Source organism: Pelobates fuscus, chromosome 6 (assembly GCF_036172605.1).
Source record: "Pelobates fuscus isolate aPelFus1 chromosome 6, aPelFus1.pri, whole genome shotgun sequence".
NCBI lineage: Eukaryota > Metazoa > Chordata > Amphibia > Anura > Pelobatidae > Pelobates > Pelobates fuscus.
Window position 1 is genome coordinate 252,026,749 of NC_086322.1, and position 27,487 is coordinate 252,054,235.

The 27,487-nt window shown below is 41.7% G+C and overlaps 1 protein-coding gene across 1 annotated transcript in view; it reads right to left on the minus strand.

Annotated features, from left to right (window-relative positions):
• Positions 1 to 20,833, minus strand: part of COASY (Coenzyme A synthase) — a 32,833-nt gene extending 12,000 nt beyond the window's left edge. The window contains exons 1-8 of the mRNA XM_063458940.1: positions 20,756 to 20,833; positions 18,589 to 19,260; positions 17,945 to 18,159; positions 13,421 to 13,552; positions 10,822 to 11,011; positions 5,783 to 5,847; positions 4,451 to 4,535; positions 3,238 to 3,335 (exon numbers count right to left, since the gene is read on the minus strand). Of these exons, the coding sequence (XP_063315010.1) occupies positions 3,238 to 3,335; positions 4,451 to 4,535; positions 5,783 to 5,847; positions 10,822 to 11,011; positions 13,421 to 13,552; positions 17,945 to 18,159; positions 18,589 to 19,246 (1,443 nt within the window). The 5' untranslated portion in view covers positions 19,247 to 19,260; positions 20,756 to 20,833. The remainder of the gene's footprint in view (positions 1 to 3,237; positions 3,336 to 4,450; positions 4,536 to 5,782; positions 5,848 to 10,821; positions 11,012 to 13,420; positions 13,553 to 17,944; positions 18,160 to 18,588; positions 19,261 to 20,755) is intronic.
• Positions 20,834 to 27,487: the final 6,654 nt, after the last annotated feature.

The following is a 27,487-nucleotide window of genomic DNA, read 5'->3' on the forward strand; positions in this document are numbered from 1 at the left end:
GACCGCCCGGGAGCTTGTTAAGCCCAATTGATACTTTGTAGCAATTTCCACCGCAGTGTTCTAAGTGTTCGTCTGGGTGGCTGCATTTCATATGAATGACCACGAGGTGGCGGCCATCTTGTTCCTGCGAACGCGGGAAGTGGTTTTTGGGCACGAATCTCATGTAACTAAAATCGGACACAGAAACTCCCGAACTGGACTTCCATCATCGCCTGCGTTCGGTTATACCCCACTTAGAAAGGCACTGTTCGGTGGAAACGTTCCCACAATCAAGAGGAACAGACTACACCAGTTATTTAAGTATTCCGTTCGGTATTTTATGTACTTTTGTGCTCCCGAAAAGAGACCGACAGTTTGCCCTGGTTCCCTGGCACGGTTTTCGACATAGGACCGTGTGCACGGTCTGTCAAATAATTGACTTCCATGAAAATCCTGAACCCCTGAACCGATCTGGGTGATTTTTGGAAATGTTGGTCACCCAGATCGGGGCTATCAGGGTATGTGACTTTGGGGGGTTTTCATGTGTTTTGGAGGTGCTTTTGGGGTTTGTTAAATTGTATGTTTTTGTACCTGAGAGACAATTTAATTATATGTTTGTGTGCTCAGGTAATTATTTCTCAGGCACAGGCGAGGAGTGTGTGGAATGTTTGCTTCTAACTAGCCTCCTCTCAGGTCCAGTGGGGAATGCCCCTGGAATGTGATTAAGGAAACCCCTTGCATGGGGAGTTGCATAAAAGGCTGCATATGTGGCTCCCATTAAACCAGTTCCAGTTCATCCCCAACATAGAGCCTTGTCTCATGTCTGTGGGAGAAGGCTATACAGGTTTTTGTAAGAGCTATCCTGCTATACTCTCTGGAGTAGGAGAGGTCTACCCACTGGAAGCTGGATCCCTGACCTGGGTCAAGGGTGGGTGGAGGACAGCGAGACCCCAACCAAGCTGCGGCGGCTAAGGGTCTACAGTGCTGATGGTGTCTGGTTGAGTGCTTGGAGTACTCGGTGAGAACTCGAAAGCAGCGATTGGCAGAGGTACCAAGTCGGGGTGCCAGTCGGTCCGCCACACACACACACATATATATATATATATATGCAATGTATATGTAAGGTAGTATGCAAAACAATATATTTCAACAAGTTCGAGCTCACTTGTGCCATTACAAGGGGAACATATAACATATCAAACTGCTCTAACCCACAAATCTAGGTCAGAAATGTTAGCAAGTCCCAACTGCACAAACTATATTGCAAGCTCATACTATTGTTTCAACCTTCTGTGGGTCTGATGTGATGATGGTGTTTATGTTTCCATTAACTTTTAAACTAAAAAAACATTCCAATGTTAAAAAAAACTAGTATTTGGTTTTAACGTTTGGAGAGTTCTTTTAATCCCATCGATACCAGAAACTTCCCCATTACTCAACTCAACTTTTACTTTAGCAGCGAGCCGCCCTATCTTGATGTGGCTCTGCTTGACCTCCATAAAACGGTCAGTGCCAACATTTTCCCTCCTTGACTGGTCAAAATTGGAGCATTTGCGGCAATTACAGTTATCACCCATGAAAGTGCTTCTCATAGGAAAGAATTACACTAATGCTTCCCTGTGAAAGCTTTCAGTTGAATGATCATTCAAACTTATTGAACCAGGAAGTATTCCTGGCTGCCAGTGGGGTGTTCCTAAACGTGCAGGTTTCTATTGAAATCAGTACTTTTATGAATTACGACAAAAGGAGAGAATTTATTTAATCCTTAAAGCACTTCCGCAAACTGAAGAGTTTCAGGGGTCTTTAGTGTCACTTTAAAGAGACCCTATTCACATACAAATAAGGCTGCAGTATAAGTTGTCCTGCCATTCTATTCCTTCCATTTGAGATTCATTTATAGAAGTCTCTAATAGGAAGTACACTAGTCCCTAATGTAGAGCATATGACTTCCTGTTATTATATTTATTAATTTAAGAGTTAGATTGAGGTAAAAATCATATAACTAGGATATTACGACAGCTAGTGTTGTATTTTTACTCACGCTTCAGCTCTTTGATAATTGTATTATTCCCTTGATGAAATACGTTCTTAATTGTATGAAGTATTCTTTGGAGTGTTGACATGTTTTTGTTCTTTAAAATTTCATGGGACTAATTTGAAAGGCTGTTTATTACCAGCTCTGACTACATGGTGATGTATTAACCTGGAAAAAAACATTGTGATAAAAAAAAATCTGTCCACCATAGGGAGTATACAATGTTAGAGAGGGATATGCGTGGACTGCAGTATGTGGTTTATGAACGTAGATTACGTTCTTGGCATGCTACGCTCGTATGAATGTACACATTTTTTAATTGCACATTTGATAATTATGGTTTAATTAAACAGATTGCTGTGCCTATATATTTGCTGTGATATATGTATTTGACAGCTTGACAAAGACCGCAAGGTCGAAACGTTGCTGTAGGTTCTAATAAATTAGCCTTTTCTGAACCTTGGAGTGCCTGAACCATCTTTATATTGCATACTATTGCCATTGGAACCTGGTGCTTAGTCCTGGTTTAGTTGCACCCTAGCTCAGATTGACGGGATTAAGTGCAGTTCCTTATTGTGACGAAGTGCCCTTCGCCACTTGGTCCTGGAGAGGCCTGCTTGCCAGCCTCCTGCCCTGTGACTATGGCCCCTGGGAGATTTTGCCCTTTAAAACCAGCATTTGGGCTTATGGACTTTTATTGGACTGTGTATGGCCCTTTAAGAACTGTATTTGAGCTCCTGAGACTTATTGGAACAATACCCCTTTAACCCCTTAAGGACCAAACTTCTGGAATAAAAGGGAATCATGACATGTCACACATGTCATGTGTCCTTAAGGGGTTAAGACGGTGTCCCCAGAGTCCCCAGACCTTCAAAATACTTGGTTCATGGCTTTTCCCACTTGGTTCGGTAATTGGGGCTTACTGAACCAAGTGCTGCACAGGCAGACCACACAGGGCCGTCTTTAGCGCGGGGCAGCTGCCCCGGGCCCAGTTGCTTCTCGGGGGCCCCAGAGCAGCTACCCCGTGGGCCCCGCGATTTGAGCAGCCCCATATACCCGGCGGTGCAGCTGCACAGAGCCGCAGTGGCCCACCAACCAAGGAGGCCGCTTGGGTGGCCCATACACTAAGGGCCACCCGGCAAGCATGTGGGAGCAGGGGCCCGATCGGGCGCTGTGACGCTTAAACGACAGAGACATGGGACAGAGACATGGGAGTCACTAACCTCTTTTTCTGGTATGACTACTGTCCACACTTCATGTACCATTTCATTCCAGCCAGCTTCCAGGAGGACAGCAGCATCCAAGACACATACAGACATACCTGCAATTATACCATAATATCCTTGTGGGCATTCAAATAAAAATATATAAAGTTGCATTCAAAGAATGTAAACATGTTCATAAATTAGAAAGTTTTTTTAATCAATTAACAAATAGAACATATTACATCAGCTATAAGGAGTACTTTAAAGGGACACTCAAAACACCTATGAGACTGTAGCTTAATGAAGTGATTTGTGTGTGTTCTTCTTTTCATTTTACAAAAAGTACAGATTTTAACAGAAATTGCGATTTAAAAAAAAATAAAAATTAAATTAACCTTGTTACACCCCCCTGGCTTTCAGTCCAGCAACATGTTCTGTTACTTCCTGGTTGTTTAGCTCAGTGGAGCTAAAAACTCAAGAGGCAGCAATTGCTCAGAGCACCTGTCTTGCAAAGACTTCTCAATGTGCTGTATTGGGAAGTCTCCGATTGGACAGCCACAGAAGTCTAGGCTTGGAAACAAGTGGAGGGCTTGCAAAGGCTTCTGACAAGAGCAGCGTTTGCAAGTAATTCTTTTAGATATACCCTCAGTGAAAAAAATGCATGCATGTTTTCATTGCAGGTATATCTACTCAAGAGTGATTTTTATTTTGGAAGTGGCAAAAATATATATATATATATATATATATATATATATATATATATATATATATATATATATGACTTTAATAAATGTAGCTAACATATTAGCAATTATAACTGCCAAACAGACTTACTAAAGAAAATCGTTTTTTTTACGTTTTTATACATACACGAATACATACATACATACCCTTTTCTATGTGTGTAAAAAGATGGCTTTATTTTTGACACATTTGTATTCCTAACACGTTAGTGTTCCTTTAATAGTGTGACCCTAAAATATCTGGTGTATAGTACACATTGCGTAAATGAGGTGGTTGACTTACATGATAGAAGTAGTTAGTGTGCACAATACAGATGTTTGGGTAGAACATGGACAATGTAAGTGTGGTGTCATTTTGCATGTAACATAACACAACTCTACATATAAATATTACATAGAATTGTGCACTACAACACTGCTGAAATAAAATAACAGGGTTTCTTTAATGCACTGCATAAAAACCAGAAACAAACAATAAAAGCATTTACCTTGAGCAGCAGCGTTAGCCACATCTTCTTTCACCAGGCTGGCTATAGCCGGCCATACGATATCAGTTAGCCTTTTCAATTGGTCCTGACAATGAAAGGGAGTAGACTTACAATAAATCCGAAACTAGATTTTCTCATACTTTCATGGTCCAAAATGTTTAATAATTGTAATACATATTAAAAATACAAATGTCTGCTAAGCTGTAATTCATTTAGTCCTGTTCTCATTACTGACATTTTCGTGGAGGTGTTTGGGAGATAGAAACAGTGTATGTCTTGCTCCCAGGTCCTCTACCTCCATATCATTTAAATCATTCACAAAGAGACGACTTCAGTAGAAATGTTTTGCGGTTTCTATGTAATGATGGAATAAATTAATGACTTTGGAAAATTCCATGGACTTGCCGAGTTAGTTTATTGATTATTCATACCATTAACGGGGCTGAATTATTGTCACCAATTGCCACACACCAATATCGGACAGGTCAGAACACGAACACACACACACATTCACACGAACACGAACACACACACAAACACGAACACACACTCAAACACGAACACACACAAACACGAACACACACAAACACGAACACACACAAACACGAACACACACTCAAACACGAACACACACTCAAACACGAACACACACTCAAACACACACACAAACACGAACACACACACAAACACGAACACACACACAAACACGAACACACACACAAAAATGACTGCAGTGAGTTTAAGAGCCTCCACATTGCAGTGTCAGTGACACCATGTGGTAAGGGATATCAAAACATGTTGTGTCTGTTAAAAAAGTAAAAAACAAAAACACAACAGGCATATCATGTAAGAGAGAGACAGACAGCTCAATTTAAGCTGTATTAAAAGCAGTACTTTATTGCCAAGTTTGCCTGCAGGTATGTGGGATGACGTCTGGCACATGCATGCCTGTGTTCATTTGAATATGAATGCATCCTGGGAGACTTGTGGAAACAAGATCTCTCAGAGCTGCGGTGTCCAAGGATAACCGTGGGATATGTGGGCAATGCAAATCAATACATTTTGAGAAAGATTGTGTATGCAATATTCAAATAATTAGAATTATAGATGCTCAGACAAAGGTCACATAGAAAGTATGAGAGCAAACCTATATAAGCTTTTCGTTACTATACATTTTGGTTGGTACTCGTTAAGTGGAAACTCCAGTCCATGCATGTTAACACCAATAATGAAGTAAAGTAACACCAGCCTTTCTCAGAAATCGCAACACTACGGAACAATGTACAAAGGTGACAGTCAAGTCAAGCATAGTTAAATATTTACACAGTTTACCTTACTGGAAAAAACTCTGCTCCCAATGGCTTTTCTATCAATTGTACCATCTGGACAAAGTATATCTATAGAGAAAAAAAAAAGAAAGGGAAATTAGTCATTCTTACAAGAAAGATTAAACATAACTGCTGTCTATCTAAATGTTCCAGGTGTCTGAATTAAGGTGATCTATGAGAAGATTCAGCACGAGACTGCTGAGGTTCCCAAAAATATTTTTTCAGAATTTGGACACATGCACAATTTGTGGCAGTCTCTGTGAGAGCTTGCACAATGTTGTGTTAAAAATGGTAGGCCACGGGGGGCGGGGCTTGACCACGGAACGAAGCAGGCGCCATTTTCCACAGCTCCGACGGCGCTCTGCACAATCCACCGAATATCACAAAATATCCAGCCCATCCAATCAAGCCAACATAAACATCCACACACTGACGTCCTCCGGTGTCGGCACATGCCGTTCTTTGCAAACCCCGGACAAAACCGGCGACGGAAAAAGACCGCGGCCTACCATCTCCCTGCACGCCTGGAAGACCTGTTGGGGCGCATCCCCCTCCAGAGAGAGTGGGACTGGAGCACGGAACACCCCTCACCAGCACATCAACCCTCAGCCATGGGGAGACGCTCCCAGAAACCTCAGCAAGGTACAACAAGCGATTCCCAAGACATTGGGTCTCTTTTGCTACGCCAGGCCCAGCCCTAAATGGGGGCCCCAGTATCCCAGGAGGTCCCTGTCGACCCTCAAACTGCAGAGATAATAGCTGCAGGCTTCCCTGATCTGACAGCCCTGGCTACCAAGCAGGACATTAAAAACTACCTCACCGAATTTCGCCAGACACTAGCCACGGACATAGCAGTCATCCAGGCTGACCTACAGGTGGTTACAGACAGGGTCAGAGCCACTGAAGAGGACATCATGGATGTAAGGCAGGAAGTGTCCAATGTGAAGGACTCACTGCAAAAGGTCCAAAAGACGCAACAAGCTTTCACCGCGCACCTTGCCACGATGGAGGACCGCTCCAGACGTAACAACCTGAAGATAAGGGGGGTGCCTGAGTCTGTCACCATGGCAGAATTGCCCCACTACCTGAGACGACTAACAGCCTCACTACTGCCACCACAACAAGCCAAAAAGCTTGCATTTGATAGCATGTTTCGCCTACCAAAATCACCAAGGGCCCCAACAACTGCAGTAAGTGACATCATAGTCCGCTGCGCTTTAGCCCAAGACAAACAGGCACTCTTCTCAGCCCTACGTAACCAAACACCTTACACATTTGAAGGTGCTGAATTGTCCTTCTACCAGGACCTATCCAGGTCCACCCTGCAATGGCGCAGAACACTCCTCCAAACTACGAGCCAACTGAGAAACGCGGGAATACTATACCAATGGACCACACCACAAGCTCTTACGGTGAGCCACAATGGGACCAGTCACAAGATCACCTCAGCTGAAGAGGCACCGGCATTGCTGCGGGCACTGGGACTGTCCGCCCCTGGCGAGTAGTCAAGAAACCTGGAGGGGAACACCAACCTGGGAACCAGCCACAGTAATCGCCTTCACCCCACGAGACCGCACGACTACAGGAACTGGGACATGACTGGGCTCAGAACCCAACAGGCAAAGGGCAGCTATGGACTGCACCCATTCCATGATGTTTTTTCCTTGTTTTATTAGCTCTTTCTGCTTTTTGTTCAGCCTCTGGCTAGCCATGGCTACCAAACCCAAAAAACCCTCCTTGCTTAACAACTGGCAAAGGTCTGTCCTCCATATGAGACCCTACAAAGAGGGGTAACAACACACAAGATAGACATAGGGCAAGATACCCACCATGACTCCCCCCCCCCCCGCAGCCCCCTTGGTTAGGGGCACTAATAGCTAAAAAAGACCCAACCTCTATTAGCCGCAACTATTATATACACTAAACCAGAACACCTGCTCAGCACCTGAGGCACTAGCTGACACTCACACTCATGTACTTCAGCTTACGGCAAACTACACAACACCTGAATGCCAGTAGCAATTCCAATTGATCTAGCATAGAGTTGTTCAACTCAGCTCTCAGACACGCCTGCCTAGCTCCCATACAGGCAGCACGCACCGACAAGCACAGGTCGCAGGGTCTGGATAGTGACGCTCTTGCAGCACCCACTAGATTGAAACACAAATCCCAGGGTGGTACCTAAACTATATCACAGCACGGGATACCCTCGATAAAAGCTAAACGTTTACTATTGTTATATTTGTGAAATGTATGGTTCAAGCCAGGATTCCTGGCCTACTGTTTAAGAAAAAAAAAAATGGTGCAAATGGTTTTTCAACATGCTCTGGACACGCAAACTACTTTTATTGCATTATCTGTCAATGCCACGTCTTTACCTGCATATGTTCTTTTCCTTGCACCACAAAAATAAAGAATTACAAAAAAATGGTAGGCCACTAAATACGACGCACTGTAAGGCAACTACTAACAAAATGCTCGAGTACCTGTATTTCAGGATTAAAATTCCACACAAAAAACAAACTCCTAATACAATAAACAAAGTTTCAATTACTTTATATTGGTCTATAATATTTAGATTTATCTGTAATATGTGCTGTGCAAGTACGGGTGTCAGCAAAGTCAATATCTGTGTTGTTTTTATGAGTTCATGCCCTTTTACACCATAATTCCAAATGCTAAATCATTAAAGTTTCACCCCTTAATCTCAAATGCCATTAAATCTGCTGTACACCAGTGCCTGCTTTCCCCTTTTCTGCCTACACCAGTGGAGAGCTGATATGATGATAAAGGCATGACCCATTTTTAATTGTAAGCCACACTAAGATGAGATGTTGATGTGAGACTGGAGTGGAGAGCTGCTTTGACACATGGAAAACACATGGAACTGCTTTTGACACATGGAAAAGAGTCTAAAAAGATTGTGTGTTAAATATATTACAAGTAATGGCATGGTCACTTCGCTTATTTTACGAGTGACGAATGGGTCATCATGCCAATACCGGAAACATAATTTGGGTCCCTGACAAAAATCGGTCCAAACTTTATAATCCATAATGAATTCGGCGGCGAGGCTCCCTCTAGCCCACTCCCTCTAGCATGTAAGCTCATTGAGCAGAGCCCTCAACTCCTCTGTTCCTGTGCTTCCATTTGTCTGGTTACAATTACGTGTCTGTTAGTCCATCCATTGTACAGCGCTATGGAATTTGCTGGCGCTATACAAATAATAATAATAATATAAAAATGCAAACATGTATAATATTTCCTGTAGGCGAAGAAGGTGTTTTAAAACTATCCAAAAGGAGTCCGTACTTACAATATACATCACGTATATAAATGTTACAAACATTAGCCTTAGAGAAGAAAGTGAAATATGGTAAAGACAAAGTGTGTTAAAGCGGCACTCTGAGCATCAATACAACTTTAATACATGTGATTAGGTTTTTCGCCTAATTAATATTCTGTATTTATTTATTTTTTTGCATGCTCAAATGTTTATAATTTTTGCACAAAAAAATATATATTACTTGCAGAAAATTGCATTGTAGACCTGCTTTCTTTGCCATTTTCCCTCAGTCTGGAAAAAGACTTCCTCACTAAATGTATGTACACAGCTCACACAGTATGTACGTAGCTTAGGAGAAAAAGCACGACGCACTAATTTTGTGCTAAAAAGTTTGAAAACACTGGTAGGTAAGACAACGCACCTCGTCTCTTTGCACCATAACCACTTTAAGATTGTGTTCGTTTAAGTGAGATATAGATAAAGGAATACTAACAAATCTGCTGAAGACTGGCCTTCAGCCATCCAGATGGGATATAATTAGCATGAAAATGCTTTGCAGGCATTATGGTTGGGAAAAATGCTATAAGAGCTTAATTTTTAAGATGGTCTCAATGAGACTGAAGTTTAACCAAGAAAGCAAATATAATGCATGAAAGGAATACTACGGGCACCACAATAAGGTTATCGAAATTAAGTTGTTATGGTGCCAGGAGGTCCCTGGATCTTCCTTACCATCTGGGATTAAACTGTTCACGAATGGTTTAACCCCAAAGTCTGTGTTTCAGAAATTTCTGCCCTATTTTCTTTTTAACTTATTCCTAACAGAAGGCTCGGTTAGCTTTGGACAGGGGTGCTGCTAATTGCTTAAAGCCAATCAGTGGCACATCTGTGCAGCTGCTCTCCCAGGCTTCTGTTCTGAAGCATATTAAATATATCGTGCTGCCAAGTAGTAGAGAGACAAAAATAAAAAATAAAATAAAAGATGAGCTGTTAAAAATAAAGTATGTGAAGAAAAGAAAAAATCATTGATCTCGATTAACTCAGCCAAGGAGGTGGAGCTTCCCCATACACACCGGTGCCACAATGCAGAAAAGGAATGTAAAATACCTTTTTACTCCCTGCAGGTGAGGACCTAAATAACCAACAGGGCACTATAGGAATATAGTATTCCTAACACTATAGTGTTTCTTTAGGATATCATCTTTTTAAACTAAAGAACACTTAGTCTACAGCATAGGAAATTGTTCTTTGGAACAAAAAAAAATTAACGATATTTGACTCTATGCATAGAAAGAGTGTATTATCAAATTTAGCAGATTTATTTTCCATAAAGTCTGGGTTTTGTTTTCCTTAAATAAGGACATAGAAGGCTATAACAATAAATATGCACGTTATTAACAGTTTGCTGACCCAACAGCATTTCTGTTACCATTCTTATAGATCAATTTGGCATGAAATTGTGTGTTTTGTTTGTTTGGTTTTTCTTTTGCCTTTTTTTACGTCAACAGTTGCACACATGTCTGATAAGCTGAACATGAAGTGTTACCATATAATAATCTGATATAGCATTGTATTAAGGTCATAATGTTTAAAAGTGGTGTCCCAGGAGTCAAGATACATTAAAACTCACAAAATTCACTTGTTCCCAACTAAAAGGGAATGGGTGTGATGTGTAACATTTTTGTAATAATGATACGACTCTTTAACCAAAATACAATTTCAAGTTAAGCAGTTCCAATAATGATTTAAAGAGATACCTGAACCAAATGCCTCAATAACTTTCTGGTATGCTGGGCCGCCTGGTTTGTAGCTTTGATGTCCTAATTTATCACAGTCCATCACATAAGCTCCCAAACCTTCCATACGTTTTGCGACAGATGATTTGCCACTGCCGCTTCCTCCTGTGAGTCCAATAACATATGGCTGGGCAGGGATAGTGGGATTCCCCTGTAAAAACAAACATTGATTTCACATATTAAATCTTTTTTTCCTTTAATTTATGTTTGGGTAAAGGGTGTAATTGCAATCTCTTGAAGATACCATCATTCATTTGTTAAAATCGTATAGGTGTAGTTTATCTTTAAATCTAGATCAGGATGTTGCAGTACATGTGAAAAGATTACTTTACAACTTCAAAGCAATTCATTTATGAAAATGCTTGTTCTTAGATTGCACATTGACTCTTTCACATGTGGCCCAGCACAAAGCGGCTGTGAATGTGTTTCATAAAGAAATATTTGTTTTAAAGGGAACCGATGGGCACCCAGACCACTTCATCTCATTGAAGTGGTCTGGATTCAGTGCCCTTGTCTGTTTAGCCCTGCAATGTAAAATCTTGCAGTATGTGAGAAACTGCAAGAATCACATTGCAGGGTTAACTTCCAGACAGCTACTGGAGGTGCTTCTAGGTCCCTAGCGGAGTTTTACTCTGTTAAACTACGTTGAATGTCCTCACACTTTGCATGAGGCAAGCACCACGCATGTGCGTTAGGTCCCACCATTGCCGTAATACTGCAAGAGAAGGAGACCTAGCCAACGCAGAGTGAACCTTGTTCGGTTAAACCTTTTTAATCGAACAGAGAGATGGACCTACAAAACTAGGGACGGGGACACCATTGCGTTAGGTATACAGGTTTGTATTCCTAAAATGTTTCTCTAGGATAAGCAGGTATGTGTAATTCCTATTACCCAACGCCTGGGACAGGTAGATTTAGGTGCTGCCAGGAAGTTTTTCTTTCCTTTTAGCCCTGCAGTGAGGAAGTGTGTGGGCTGCTGTACCTCCTGCATGGGCTGTATGCAAGTTGGTTGGGGGACGGCATCAGGCTCAGCAGCAGCAATTGCAATGTGCTTGCTGCAGGGCATCGTGGCCTACCAGGGATACCAAAGGTCATAAGCGTACTCCCTGCAAAAAGATAAGCAGGAAGGGGGCAAAACACAGAGCACCCTTACATACTCCCACGCATTTCACATAGTCCACACCCCCATACACACCTACACACAGCAATAAACCCACATATTACACACAGACCGGACACGCCACATACATATTACACCCATACTAAACGCAGCCAGCTTACACGCGCACGCACACACACACCAGACACACTACATAGTGCCAGCAGAGGGAGACATGTTCAAGCTAGCACTCCAGTGTTATACATAAATGTATTTACATGTAATGCCGGAGTGTTCAAAAAAAAAAAAACCTAATAAGATACATATTAATATATTTTTAAAAATCTATTAAATTTACATCCAGCACCAGGACACACTACTTGTCTAGCTCGATGATACTAAGGCCCAAACATAGAGAAGCTTTGAAGATCTACAGCACATGCAGATCCGCTAATCCAATGGTTTTGGCATAATCATGTTGTGTGTGATAACGTCATATGTGAAGACTTTACAAAACAGCAGGTCTCAAAGAGAAACTCTAATGTGAGAATCACAATAAGGATGGGTTATAGTTAGCTGGCCCCATTCCAAGTGGAGGTGTTAAAAGGGACACTATAGTCACCAGAACAACTACAGCTTATATAATGTGTTCTGGTGAGTAGAATCATTACCTTCAGGCTTCTGGCTGTAAACACTGTCTTTTGAGAGAAAATGCAGCGTTTACATTACAGCCTAGTGATAACTTTACTGGGCACTCCTCAGATGGCTGTTAGAGATCCTTCCTGGGTCATGGCTGCCTAAAATGCATCCAAACATTCAGTGTCTCCTCCCTCTGCAAGCAGACACGGAACTTTCCTCATAGAGATTCATTAATCCAATTCATTTCTATGATGAGATGCTGATTGGCCAGGGCTGTGTTTGAATTGTGCTGGCTCTGTCCCTGATCTGCCTCTTTGTCAGTCTCAGCCAATCCTATGGGGAAGCATTGTGATTGGCTCGGGCCACCACTTCTCATGATGTCAGCAGGCAGTGGGCAGGTCTAAAGAAAACAGGGATAAACTATGCAGCTGCAGGCTTGAATTCATGTAAGATTTGACTTTACTTTTAGAGGAATGAGGGGACCAGGGTGGCTAGATGGTGGTTTTAACCCTATTGGGTCAGGAATACATGATCCATCATGCCGGTGTCTGCTAGCAGAGATAACTTCTCGCTCCCACGTACTGCTTTCAGCTACAGTACTAGAATACTCTCTGGTCAAAAAACTGTAACTTTCTCACTTATGTAAAATTAAATGTTTCCTGGGCACATCGTTCCAAATCTCAAGGTTGGAAATACACGTTAGGTCGTGGACTAGTGAACTGTGCAATGTAAAAATAAAGCTGCTTGGGAACGTACAATATGGGTGGTAATATATACTTATATTTTTTAGGTTTTAACCTGCCAAAGAGAGTTTTAACTTACAGCTGGAGGAACAAGTAGAGTTCCTAGTAATCTGTTCCGGAAACTGGACGAACTGATTTTCTCTTCCTCGTTGGCAGAGTGAAGAGGATCTTTAATCAGCTGGATCTCATGAATGGCCAACTCCCAGAGTCCCTAGTAAAAAAAGATGGAAAGAAAGGAACATTTCTGGGATTAAACAGTAATAAAGAGAAGCCAATGCATGGTTTTACATTGAGAAGGAGATCACGCAGGATGCAAACGGTTGATTAAGAGTAAATCTGACTGCCATTCTGGAGTTAAGAAGGATTTTTCCCCTAGTTTGTTGCAAAATTGTAAGTGCTTCAAACTGGGCTTTTTGCCTTCTTTTGGGCACATCTTACTATGATTATTGACTACTGGAAATTGAAATTAAAGCGGCACAGTAACTACTACAACTCACTGTAATTATGAAGCAGCCACAATTGTCCTATAAACAGGAGCAGGGTGCCACTGATTGGTTTAGAACAGTCAGCTGACGCTCTAAGCCAATCACTAGCTCATCATTCATAAAAAGGATCTCCTGGCACCATAACAAATTAATTTCAGTTTCAATGGTCATGGGGTTAATGTTCATTCCTGGGCTGCTATATAGTCTCAAAGGCAACAAAGGCCCAGCAAACGAATCTGGAAAATTTCAATGTGTATAAACTGAAAAGGCGAAAATCACCATATTTGACCCTTTAAGTTTCTAAAACCTAGGGGGTACTTTTGCACTTGTGACACATCGCTGAATACAAATATGTGTAATTTATTGCAGTAAAAGCCAACAGTATTATGACATTCAAAAGGTAATGCAAAGCAGAACTTGGAAAATAACAAAATCTATCTATTTCTCAATTATTTTTTTTTAGACTTTATTCGTTTTAATTTGTGTTTTACATATAAATAGTTGATGTGAAATGAAAGCCCTATTTCTCCTAAACAAAATGAGATAAGTGACGATGCACTTAATATAAAAGAGGTGAATTATGGTTGGACATATAGCTCAAATTCTAAATTGTATTTTGGTTCAGGACTTGAACAATGGCCTCCATCCTTAAAGGAACACTCCAGGCACCCAGACCACTTCTGCCCATTGGAGTGGTCTGGGTGCCAACTCCCACTACCCTTAACCCTGCATAAGATTTCATAAACTGCAATATTTACCTTGCAGGGTTAACTCCTCCTCTAGTGGCTGTCTACTAGACAGTCACTAGAGGGCACTTCCGGGTTTATAGCACAGATTTTCTCTGCTATAGAGTCCTCACGCTATGTGAGGACCTCCAGTGTCGCTGAAATCTCCATAGGAAAGCATTCAGTGCTTTCTTATGGGGAGGTCTAATGCATGTGCGCGGCATTGCCGCGCACGCGCATTAGGTCTCCCCCGTCGCCGGCCACGCATGCACAATAGGTTTCCCCCACCGCCCTTCAGTAACCTGGGATGGGGGGTGGGAGGGAGAGGGGACCTGAAGTGCCAGGAAAACGTTTTGTTTTCCTGGCACTGGAGAGTCCCTTTAAAGGACCACTATAGTGCCAGGAAAACAAACTTGTTTTCCTGGCACTATAGTGCCCTGAGGGTGCCCCCACCCTTATGGCCCCCCTCCCGCCGGGCTGAAGGGTTAAACACTTACCTTTCTCCAGCGCCGGGCTTCCTTAGGCGCTGGGGACTCTCCTCCTCCTTCGGTCGTCATCGGCTGAATGTGCATGCCTGGCAAGAGCCGCGCACGTATTCAGCCACTCCATAGGAAAGCATTCTCAATGCTTTCCTATGGACGCTGCCGTCTTCTCACTGTGAAAATCACAGTGAGAAGCGCAGAAGCGCCTCTAGCGGCTGTCAGTAAGACAGCCACTAGAGGCTGGATTAACCCATATGTAAACATAGCAGTTTCTCTGAAACTGCTATGTTTACAGCAGGCAGGGCTAACACTAGAGGGACCTGGCACTCAGACCACTTCATTGAGTTGAAGTGGTCTGGGTGCCTATAGTGGTCCTTTAAGGGATTAAAGATTAATTTTATGTACCACTACATTCTTCTACATTCTTCTGCAAAGATTATAGTGCCAGTGAGTACAGCACCTTGCAATGTCCCCTTGGTTCTGGGTCAAACACTTTGAGTGGTTATCAACAAACCAAGGTTCTTCCAGGCATTAAACTCCTGCATTAGAAATATCAGTTTTGTTCCAGTTTGGATGGCATTCGCTGACTGGGAAGAGAGGCAGAGGGAGCGATAGCGCCAGGAATACAGCTGGCACTATAGTTTCCCTTGAATAGCCAACTTGCAAATAAGCTGGCGTGTCTGGGTGATATGGAGGTGCACCCTGCCTTAGGAAGTGCTGATGAACTTCCCAAGCAGACCCAATCAGTCAAGATGAATCCATATAATGATGCAGTTTAAAGGGACACTATAGTCACCCAGACCACTTCAGCTCAATGAAGTGGTCTGGGTGCCAGGTCCCCCAGGTTTTAACCCTTCAGATGTAAACATAGCAGTTTCATAGTAACTGCTATGTTTACATTGCAGGGTTAATCCAACCTTTGTCTTCCTTACAGCCGCTAGAGGCGCTTCTGCAATGCTCAATGCGAAATTCGCATCCAGCGTGCAGAACATCCCAAGGAAAGCATTGAGAAATGCTTTCCTAGGGACTGTTTGAATGCGCGTGCGGCTCTTGCCGCGCATGCACATTCCGCTCCACTCGGGAGCTGATGTCGGTGAGGGAGCCCGGCGCTGAATTAAAGTAAGTAACTGAAGGGGTTTTAACCTCTTCAGTGCCAAGGAAGGGGGACCCTGAGGGTGGGGGGGAGGGGTCTAAGGATGCTATAGTGTCAGGAAAAGGAGTTCGTTTTCCTGACACTATAGTGATCCATTAATAAAAAATAAACTATATAGGCAAAAAGAAAAAAACACATTACCAGAGGATAGGGCTCTAATCCATGTGTATGTACATCATTGTGCTGATTGTCCAAATATGTTTGCACAGTGTTTTACTGTGCCCATATTCTATTAGCTATGACATGACAGGTTAAAAAGAATATAAGATCAACACTAGTAGTAGTATTTATATAATGCCAACATACCACGCAGTGCTTTACAGTTAGATAAAGTGGTGAGGAGGGCTAACAATCTATGGATATATATCATTATGTGTCTTGTCCAAAGACATTTACTGGTAATGTGGAATAACCATCCCATACACTAGAACTACAAATTACATTAAAGGGACATTATAGTCACCTGAACAACTTCAGCTTAATGAGGTTGTTTAGATGAAAACTATAGCTCCCTGCAGCCTCTCTCACGCAAACACTGTATTTTCTGAGAAATACAGTGTTTACATTAATAGCTAGGAACACCTCCAGTTGCAGTCACTCACAGTGAACCAGAGGGACTTCAGAGTTGATGGAAGCATAATATGCCTCCATCCACTCAGATCTGCTGTGCACGAGCATCCTGTGATTCAGTATCTCCTCCCACTGCATGCAGACACTGAACTTTCCTCATAGAGATTCATTGATTCAATTCATCTCTATGAGGAGATGCTGATTGGCCAGAGCTGTGTTTGAATCATGCTGGCTCTGCCCCTGATCTGCCTCCTTGTCAGTCTCAGCCAATCCTATGGGGAAGCACTGTGATTGGATCAGGCTATCACATGTCAGCAGACTGCTTGTTTTTCCTGAGTCTAACAGCATGCAGATTTACAGCTTCTGGCTTGAATACAGTAAGATTTTTACTATATTTATGGAGGCATGAGGGGCCCAGGGGGGCTAGATGGTCGTGTTAACACTATAGGGTCAGGAATACATGTAGTTGCACTGGTGACTATAGTGTCCCTTTAAATCTGAAGGGGTCGAGAATAAACTTCTGCATGATAGTTGTGTACCAGCTACACAGGTACAGAAGAATTATAAACAATTATAATCCTAGGGTATAATTAATGTCTTTGTAAATATACACCACCTACCCACCGTGTTATCCCTTTTCTTCTGTTACAGGTGTCAAGAACATATTTTATTTTTTGTATGTACATTTACTTTGATTTTTCTTTTATGTAGGTTGGACTACGTATTTAGTGTTGCACTAATTATATGTACCTTTTATTTTACATCTGTTTCAATATGTTGTCCGTCCATACGTGTGCTTCCAGGGACTGGGGGGAGGCGGGATGTGTGTGAATTAACATTACAGGGAGCTTTGACAATTTTACTGAGATGCTAATCGCAATTGAGCAAGTTTTTGAAATTGTATTACATTTTCAGTTTGCTATATTCAGAGTATAAGAAGTGACTTTATTAAAAGGTGAACTAAGATAGCCAGGTATCTGTGGCTACTTCCTCCCACTTCCTTGTTAACCCAAGTGGCTGCAGGTAACTGTTATAGGCTGAGAGCGCTACATGTACACATCATTTTCACCAATTACTATATTATCCCTTTAATTGTTTTTGGTGGTTAATATTTAACTTATTTTATTACACCCACAAACATACTTTTTGCCATATTAAATAGTTCATAATTGTAAGCTGCATAATTACATTTTCCAGACGCCTCTTGTTTACAGATAGACCTCCTCGGCGTGTTTCCTCACTGACCACAATACATTTCAACTTCGGGTCTGTGATTGAGGGACCATACGGATCTGAGATGGGCACGATGTCATACAACAGAGACGGCTTCACATCAACCAAAAACTGAGACAAATTCTCCAACCGCTGCTCGTAAGGCTGAATCAGTTCTTTCAGAACTTTGTCTGAAAGAATAAGATATAAGTTTAATATAATAATTTTAAAAAAAAAAACTACACAATAGAAGAAGAAATAGAAAACCTGATCTCAGAAAAAAAATGCATTATAAAAATCCCAAATTCAACAACATACAGATGGCGTCCTTAAGAGGATAATGACAGATTGGCATGTATGTACCAAAACATCAGTGTGTCATAATTAATACACAACTATCAATCTGAAAATGAGGACAATGTCAGTATGTTAACTGATTGCATTTCACTTGAATTTGCCTGAAGTTGGTCATGATTTAAAGCACCACTAAAAACACTCTATATTTTATATATATATATATATATATATATATATATATATATATATATATATATATATATATATATTTTTTTTTTTTTATATATATATATTTTCTTTTACATACTCTGGAAAACACTCACCATCTAAAAGCTCTTTGTCGGCAACACCAATGAGAAGACGTTGTTGAGTCAACAAACAACATACACTTAGCAGGATCTTGTGAGCATTGTGAAGTCTATCAAATGTTCCACCAACTACTACATCACTATGACTTTCAAGAGGTTCACCGTCTCCATTCAATCCTTCAGGAAAAATCTCTTCATTGGGGAGTTCATACTCTGGGTACAACAACACGGATATCAGGTTAGGCTCACAACTGTAAGAGGCTGTTGCATAACGCTCTAACTGTTGCTTGGCTGGGTTATATTGACCACCATCACTTGTCTGAAAGTCTGTGAGAACCACTTCTGGTGGGTGAGAAAGGTTCTGCACAGAAGATAGAATATGCTGGTTGTTACTTTGGGTTTTAATATTAGTTAAGAGGACACGGACATCAAGGTTGTTGTGGACATCTGCATCTGTGTAGAGTTTTGAGATGAGGCTGCATACCTCTGTTGTGGCTGGTATGTAGGTGGAAGTTGGCTGAGATGAGCCAGTCAAGTGAAGTCCAGGTTGGAAATGTACGTACAGTGTGTCTTGGACAATTTTGGCTGCAGAAGCTAAAATGGGTGCCAGCCGCAAAGACAAGGCAGAGAGTGGTGATGTTAAGACCAGAACACCTGTGCGAAAAACTGACATTGTAAGGGTCCACTCTAAAAGAAATAAAAAAAAAAAACGATAATTAAAATTCTTTTCAGTTTCTTAAAACCAAAATATCACTATAGCTGTATCTGTAAAGCAGTAGTTTAAAACCCTGTGCTTGGGGCCAAAAACTGCGCCCATATTTTTCAGTGGATCCAAAATGGTTAAAAAAATTCATGACATTTTCTATTTTTAGCTTTTTTTAAACAGGGGCCTCTTTACAAACTGTCTCAGTGTCTCATACATGTTTTGATTAGAATTTAAAGTTTGCCTTACTTACTACTGTACAGCGCTGCATAATATGTTGGCGCTATATACATAATTGTACTTGTAATTGTGTCGGAACGGCTTTCTTTCTGACATTGTGGAGGGCCTAATGAAGCAAATTGAAAGAATTTAATCTGTCATATACTAAATAAAAATTAAACGGATATTTTAGGCACTAGTACCCCATTCAGCTCGTTACTTATTATTGTACAAACTGAGAATATAACTGTAAAGTGTTGTCAGTCAAAGAGACAGGAATTGCATCTACTTGCTCAGAGTATACATAGCAAGCTGAAGTGAATGGACCTGCAGGTGATGCTCCAAAGGAGTGAGCGCTTGCAAGTCCAAAGACTGTCACAATTTTTGTGAAGACTAGTACGGAGTGCACACAGCCAATCGCAACAGAGAAAAGGGCAGTAGTCGTTGGACTTGCAAGGGCTCCCTCAACACCTGTAGTGACATACAAACTCACCGCTATGAGTTACTATACGATCTAGGAAAGTGTAATTACTGACTCTGACTGACAGGGCTTGTAAGTGGAGATAAATGAGCTGAAATGGTTATGTTACCTATTGTGTCCATTTGGAGAACGAGCTAATTTTGCAATAGAACACTCGATCCCCAAGCTAATGCAACATTCACAACTAAGGCCCCAGTTAAAACAGATTAAGAGCCACTGCTTACTGTAAACATTTGCTCACTCTGGCGATTTTAGGCTTTAAAAATCAAAGTTTAGGCCATAAAAGGTATTTATTTTTTTCTTCTTTTTAAGTAAAATAGTAATCACTCTCAATCTGGAGGAGATACAATATATATATATATAACTGATGTAGTAATAATGCAGTTTAGATTTCCTCTTAATCAAAGAGTAAAGCACAAAAGGAAAAAAATATATACAAAATGTAATTTTGTTATTTCTATTCCAATGTTTAGGAAGGATTATTTCATTTATCAATGAAGTTTTATTAATTTAAGTGATGACTGATGCATGCAGTGTAACACTATACAATACATAAAAGCTGTGTACAGCAGTTGCCTGTTTAATGTATGAATTAATAGGAAATCACAGCTAAAATATTAACACAAACCATTATATTTAACACAGTATGGTTGTCATTCATCCAGGGAGGGTGTAATATTTACAGTCTATACAGACAACATTTAGCCCCTGATCTATATGCATTTGGCTATTTGGAAGGCCTGAGCCCCCCCCAATAGAAGACCCCCATCATTGCTTACCTAGCCCAGGAGACTCCACCACTGCCTCCTAACTCATGTCCCCGGATTCCTACACAAACCCCGCCCCCTCCCCTGCTCTGACAGTTCTGATTTTTTTTCTTTCTTTCAATTAACTTTATGTGTAACGGACAAAACGAAAATCATGCATTTTTTTTTTTATTTTTTTTTTTACCGTAAATCAAAGGAATATAAAATAATTTGATGATGGAATTAAGAATTAACGTGATAAAAAGATGTAGGCAGTTATATGGGTTCTGTAGTTAGATGCTGCTATAGCTAAGCTTTTAAAATCAAGAGAATATGTCAAAAATAAATATGTGAAAAATGGAACTGAGACTAGAAATTATATGAAAAAGGGAAATAAATTGAAACTCTACTGAACCTATATTAATACATGGTACTTAAAATCTACTGAACCTACATTAGTACATGGTAGTAATCCCTGTAGTGCTCTTGAGATCTGGGGTTGAATGTTTGTCCCTGGACTGACAGGGTTTTTCACTAAAGTGAGAAATTAAAGTGAATTCAAAGTCAATTTCAAATATTAAGACCAAAATAATCAAACTGGAAATATTCTTTATGTCAGCTTTGCTTCCAGTGCAGCTACCATGACCTTAAAGCAGGGGTCCTCAAACTCCAGCCCCCCAGATGTTACTGAACTACAACTCCCATGATTCTTTGAATTACATAGATATCCAGAGAATCATGGGAGTTGTAGTTCAGCAACATCTGGGGGGCTGGAGTTTGAGGACCCCTGCCTTAAAGGAACACACCGGTATTCCTAACACTATAGTGTCCCCTTTGTCATTCCCTCTCCCTCCCAGTTAGAGGGTTAAAAAAACAACTTTTCTCACATACCTTATTCATGAGCTCAGCCTCCTCCAACATCCGTGCCGAGGGAGTACCTAAAGCGCATGCGAGCACCCATCACACATTAGGCTTTCCCCATTAGATTAATGCTTTCCTATTGGGGGATTGCAAAGCGTGACAACATCCAGCGGCGTTTCAACAAGTCAAACTCCATGAAACAGCAGGAAGCACCTCTAGTGGCTGTCTGGTAGATGCCCATGGGGCATGGATGAGGCATTAGAATCTCCTCCCATTTTTTGTATTTAATAGCCCTCACCTACTGGCCAACAAATTTCCATTATTATGATATAAAAGTCATACTGCATCCCCCTCACCCTATAGGCTTTATTTTTTTTAACATAATTAATGTGTTGGCTGGTTAATAACCGCTTGCCAGTGGCCGTATAATTAAGCCTCTGTTTTTAATCTTTCAGGATTATTATTATTTGTTTTTCCAGGAATTGTATTGGAGGATTGGAGACAGGCAGATGTGGTTCCTATATCCAAAATCCTTGTCCTGGGAATTATAGACTTGTGAGCTTAACTTTTGAGGCTGTGAGAAATTTGAACATGCATAAACAAAAAAAAAAAAGCAGAGAAAAACATGTCTGGAATGCAGAAACACGAAGGAGAAGCTGCAGGAGTGAGGCCTTGCAGGCCCACTCACCCTCACCTAAATCATGCCGGCTGCTTATTTCACCACTAAAATGCCCGGTGGTGGGAGCAGAGAAATCCCTCCCTCCCGCCCAGCTCCACAATCTCGCATCTCTCTCAGAGCAGCGGGACCGCGGCTGTATCAGCCGCAAGCTCCGACGGCAGCTCAGTGCGGAACTACCAAGCTTCTTTCAAAATATGTTGAGGGGGATATTGAGAGATGGTGTAGTCTGGAAATTTCTTGGTTGGGCAGAATAAATCCGGTCAAAATAACTCTCCTTCCTAAAATCTTATACTTTCTTAGAGCTATCCCTCTCACTGTACCTTCCTCTTTTTTTAAGAAGGTTCACTCAGCCCTTCTGGCCTTTATCTGGAATAAAAATCATGCAGAATTCAATTGGCTATTCTACAAAAACTCAGGGTTAATGGAGAAATGGGTTTGCTCATTTTGAGTCAGTATTATTTAGCAACTAATGCAGCCAATGCTCCTAAATTTAATTTGGTACATGGTCGCCCGCTGTGGTTGGAGATGGAGGATACTAAGATCTCTCCTTATAAGATAACTGAAATACTATGGTTACCCTCAGGGCCGGATTAACATAGGGGCTGATGGAGCTGCAGCTCCAGGCCCAAGCCCATAGAATAGGCCCATTGATTAAAAAAAAAATATTATTTTTTATTTACACACACTACTCTTAGGGTTGCCAGGTATTTTTTAGGGTTGCCAGATATTTCTCAGAAGTATTTCTCAGGCAGGTATTTGAGGCTGCCTAGCCAGTGCTGGTATTGCAGTAATATCGGCAATACAAATGTCAGTCTCAGTATAAACAGAGATTATTCTGCAATACCAGTGCCGGCCAGTAGGGGGTCGCTGTTTGAGTGGAGAGAGACAGGGATAAGAAGTTACAGCATCTCCCTCTCTACCTCTCTCTACTCACTGATCCGCAGGGGAGCAGCTCTGCACAGAGAGTCCAGAAAGCAGCTCTGAGCCTGCAAAGACAGCAAAAGCTCAGGTAAGTGAGGGATGGGGGGAAAGGCTGCATGGAGACATAGGGAAACAGACGCTAGGGGACAGTGAGACACTTGTGGACACATAGGGACACTTGGTGACACTGAGACACTAGGGGGCAGATGGAGACCTGGGGCCACTGAGACACTAGGGTAAACTGTGAGACATGGGGACCGTGAGAGACTTGGGGACACTGAGACTTTGGGACAATGGGAGACATAGGGACACTGGGGAACATGGGGACCCTGAGACCCTAGGGACACAGTAGCCCCATGTCTCCCAGTGGCCCCTAGTCTCTCAGTGTCCCCATGTCTCCCAGTCAATGTCCCTAGTGTCTCAGTGTCCCCATGTCTCCCAGTGCTCCTTGGTGTCGCTCAGTGTACGCATGTCTCCCAGTGTCCCTAGTCACCTAGTGGCATGGGGACACTGTGAAACATGGGGACACAGACACTAAGGGACACTGGGAGATATGGGGATACAAACACTAGGGGGCACTGGGCGACATGGGGACACTGGGCAACTTTGAGACCTGGGAGACATGGGGCACTCCCAGTTTCCCAGTTTCCCAATGTCTCCCAGCCAGTGTTCTGAGTATCTCAGTATCCCCATGTCTCCCAGTGTCCCTGGTGTCTCAGAGTCCGTAGTGTGCCAGTGTCCCTAGTGTCTGTGTTTCCTAGTCTCCCAGTGTCCCCATGTCTCCCAGTGTCCCCTAGTATAAAAGAAAAATCTCAGGCACTCACTGTGATAGATTTAAGCAGGTTTATTGGACACCGCAATGTTTCGACCTGTATCCAGGTCTTTATCAAGTCTTCAGTGTCCCCTATGTATCACAGTGCCCCTTATGTATCAGAGTGTCTCAGTGTCCCTGGTGTCTCTCAGTGTCCTTAGTGTCTCAGTGTTCTTAGTGTCATAGTGCCCTTAGTCTTCCAGAGTCCCCTAGTCTCGAAGTGTCCCTATGTTTCACAGTGCCCCCAAGTGTCTCAGTGTCCCCTAGTATAAAAGAAAAAAATCTCAGGCACTCACTGTGATACATTTAAGCAGGTTTATTGGATATCGCAACATTTTTACCTGTACCCAGGTCTTTATCAAGTCTCCAGGGTCCCCTATATATCACAGTTTCCCCTATGTATCACAGTGTCTCAGTGCCCCATGTCTCCCAGTGTCCCCTCATGTCTCAAAGTCACCCAGTGTCCCCATGTCTCCCAGTGTCCACAAGTGTCTCAGTGTCCCCAGGTCCCCCAGTTTACCCTAGTATCTCAATGTCCCCATGTCTCCCAGTGTCCCAATTTCTCTCAATGTCCCCTAGTGTCCTAGTGACATGGGGACACTGGGAGACATGGGGACACAAACACTACGGGACTGGAAGACATGGGGACACAGACATGCCCCCTTTTTGGATATGTTCGTCCCTTTCAGCAGTTCTGATTATGTGATTTGCATCAGTGGCCCACCCTTTTACCCCATCCATAGACTTCCTGCTTTACTGGACACTGCTGTTAAGGGGTATGGATTTACTTGAAAGATGAAAGCGTGAGATTACCATAGGGTATGTGTTTTCTCATAGCTGCATCCTATGAGTTTCCCTCCAGCACTATCTCTATCAGATACATGACGCTTGGGAGGTAGGGCTGTTTTAGTGTTTTTGGTCAATAAGGTTTTGTACTTAGGCCCATCATAATTGTCAGCACCAGGCCCAGTGGGCTCTTAATCTGGCCCTGGTTACCCTCGTCACGGGTTCTTGGAGGGGCCTGCTGGCCAGCCTCTTGCCTCAGGACTATGGGCCCTGCAATATACCTTTGCCCAATGCATTTAAAAGGCTCTGTTCATGTGAGTTAGGTACTTTTGAACTCCAGTCAGAGAGACCGACCGTTAGCCCTGATTCCCTGGAACTGTTTTGGGCATAGGACCATGTGCACGGTCTGTCAAAATTATGACTTCCATGGAAATCCTGAACCCCTGAACCGATCTGGGTGATTTTTTGATATGTTGGTCGCCCAGAGTTTAGGGCTGTCAGGGGATGTAACCTTTGTGGGTTTCCATGGGTTTTGGGGGTACTTTTAGGGTGTTGTTAAAAGTTGTGTTTTTTTGTGCCTGGAGATAATCGAGTTAGTTCAGTTCCTGACTTAGTAATCTCCCAGGCATAGGGGAGGGATTGTCTTGTTTTGTATGGGAGTGTCCTGGACCTGAGAGCCAATGCAATTGTATTTATGTTTTTATGTTTTGTAGTCTACTCTCTGGTCCAGGAGGGAGTGCCCCTTGCATGGGGACTGTCATAAAAGGCCAGTTGTGGCTGCTATTAAACAGAACAGTTTACCCATTCAAGTATTGGCTCATGTTTGGGGGATTGGAGAGCTATATTCACTCTGGGGATTGCTATAATCACTATACTCCCTTGGACACAATGATTGCTCTTGTAAGAGCAGCGTGCTTCGCTTTCTTGACTAGGTCTGCCCACTGGAAGCTGGATCCTGGCCTTGGGTCCAGGGTGCGTGGAGGACAGCGAGACCCCAACCAAGCTGCGGCGGTTTGTGGGGTATACAGTGGTTATGGTGTTCCAGTGCAGTGCTTATGGTGCTCACAAATGCTAGAAAGCAGCGACTGATGGAGGTACCCGGTCGGGGTGCCAGGCTGTCCGTCACACCCTCCTCTCTTCGGCCGCGAATGGCCAGACATCAACACATAAAGTTATTCAATATTATTTTTAAAAACTAAAACAAATCGAGACACAGCAGATATGAGATCTTTTTATTTGTTTTATTGTAATTTGTTATAATGCATAATTGACATAATGTTCATAACACAAAAAAAATCATCTAAATATGAAAGTAACACTGGAAATATATATTCATTGTATTCCCCATTTAAATATATATATATTTTTTTTTTATTAAGTTAATTTGTAATTTTTGCAATGTTATTGTCATCATTGTTACTGAACAAATCTTTAAAATAATAAAAAACATTTGAAAAGAAAGTCATGTTTCTGTGTTTGCAGATGGCATAAAACTCTTTAAAGTAATACAATGTGAACAGGTTATTACTTTGCTGCAGAGGGATTTAGATAGATTGGGGGATTGGGCACTCAAATGGCAGATGAAATATGTGTAGATAAATGCAAAATTAGGCAATTCGAAGTAAAGAATACTCCAGCAACTTACACCGTGAACAGTAGTGAACTTAGTATAACAACACATGAAAAGGAATTTAGAATTGTTATAGACAACAAACTAGGCGATAATGCTCAATGTCAATCAGCAGTTGCTAAGGCCAGTAAGGTATTGTCATATATAATGAGGAGCATTAATTCTTGGACTGAATAGGACAACACCTTGAATATGCTGTGCAATGTGGGGCACCTGTTCTGAAGAAGGATATTATGCCAGTAAAAAAAGGTGCAGAGGGTGGCTACAAAATTAATAAAAAGGAATGGAACATTTTAGTTATGAAGAAAGGTTAACAATTATAGAAAAATGGTGCCTCAGAGGAGATATAACATTATACAAATAAATTTGAGACCAATACAAACCATTGTGTGTAAATAAATTCACAAACAGGACTATACATAGGACACTAGGTCGCGCGTTTAGACTGGAAAAAAGGAGATTTAGTATAAGGCAAAGTAAAGTTTTTTTTTATCGTAAGAACAATAATGAGGTGAAATTCTCGACCGAAGAAGTGGTTTTATCAGAGTCTCCACAGATGTGTAATCAGCAACTGGATGAATACTTGCAAAAACATAATATTCAGGGATTTAATTTTTATTAGAGAGGTAAGAGCTTCTAACCGCCATTCAAAATGCCCTAGAGTACTGGATAATTCCCCCCTACCCCCACCACTGTTCAGTTTGGTGCCATCCAGACATGAGTGAGTACCCCTGTCAGTACCAATAGGTTTGTTTAGAGAAGAATAGTGAAGGCATTTCTGGATTCCTTGAGAAACATACATTATTCAATGCAGATATACACAGTGCAAACATGTTGATATGCAGCGACCCCCTTTTCTTCTTCCTTTGTCTTTTTCTGAATTCTCTTCCTGCTTCTTGTCCACACACTTATCTTGCTTTCAAGTAATCTGCTTATGCTTGCCATACTATTGTCAAAATATACTGCATACTGAATAAATGCAAAAGTAATATTTTTATTGAACAAGGTTTTCATTTGTATTTTTTTTAAATAGATTTACTAGTAGACTTGTTTAAAATTTTCCCATTGTTATATTGT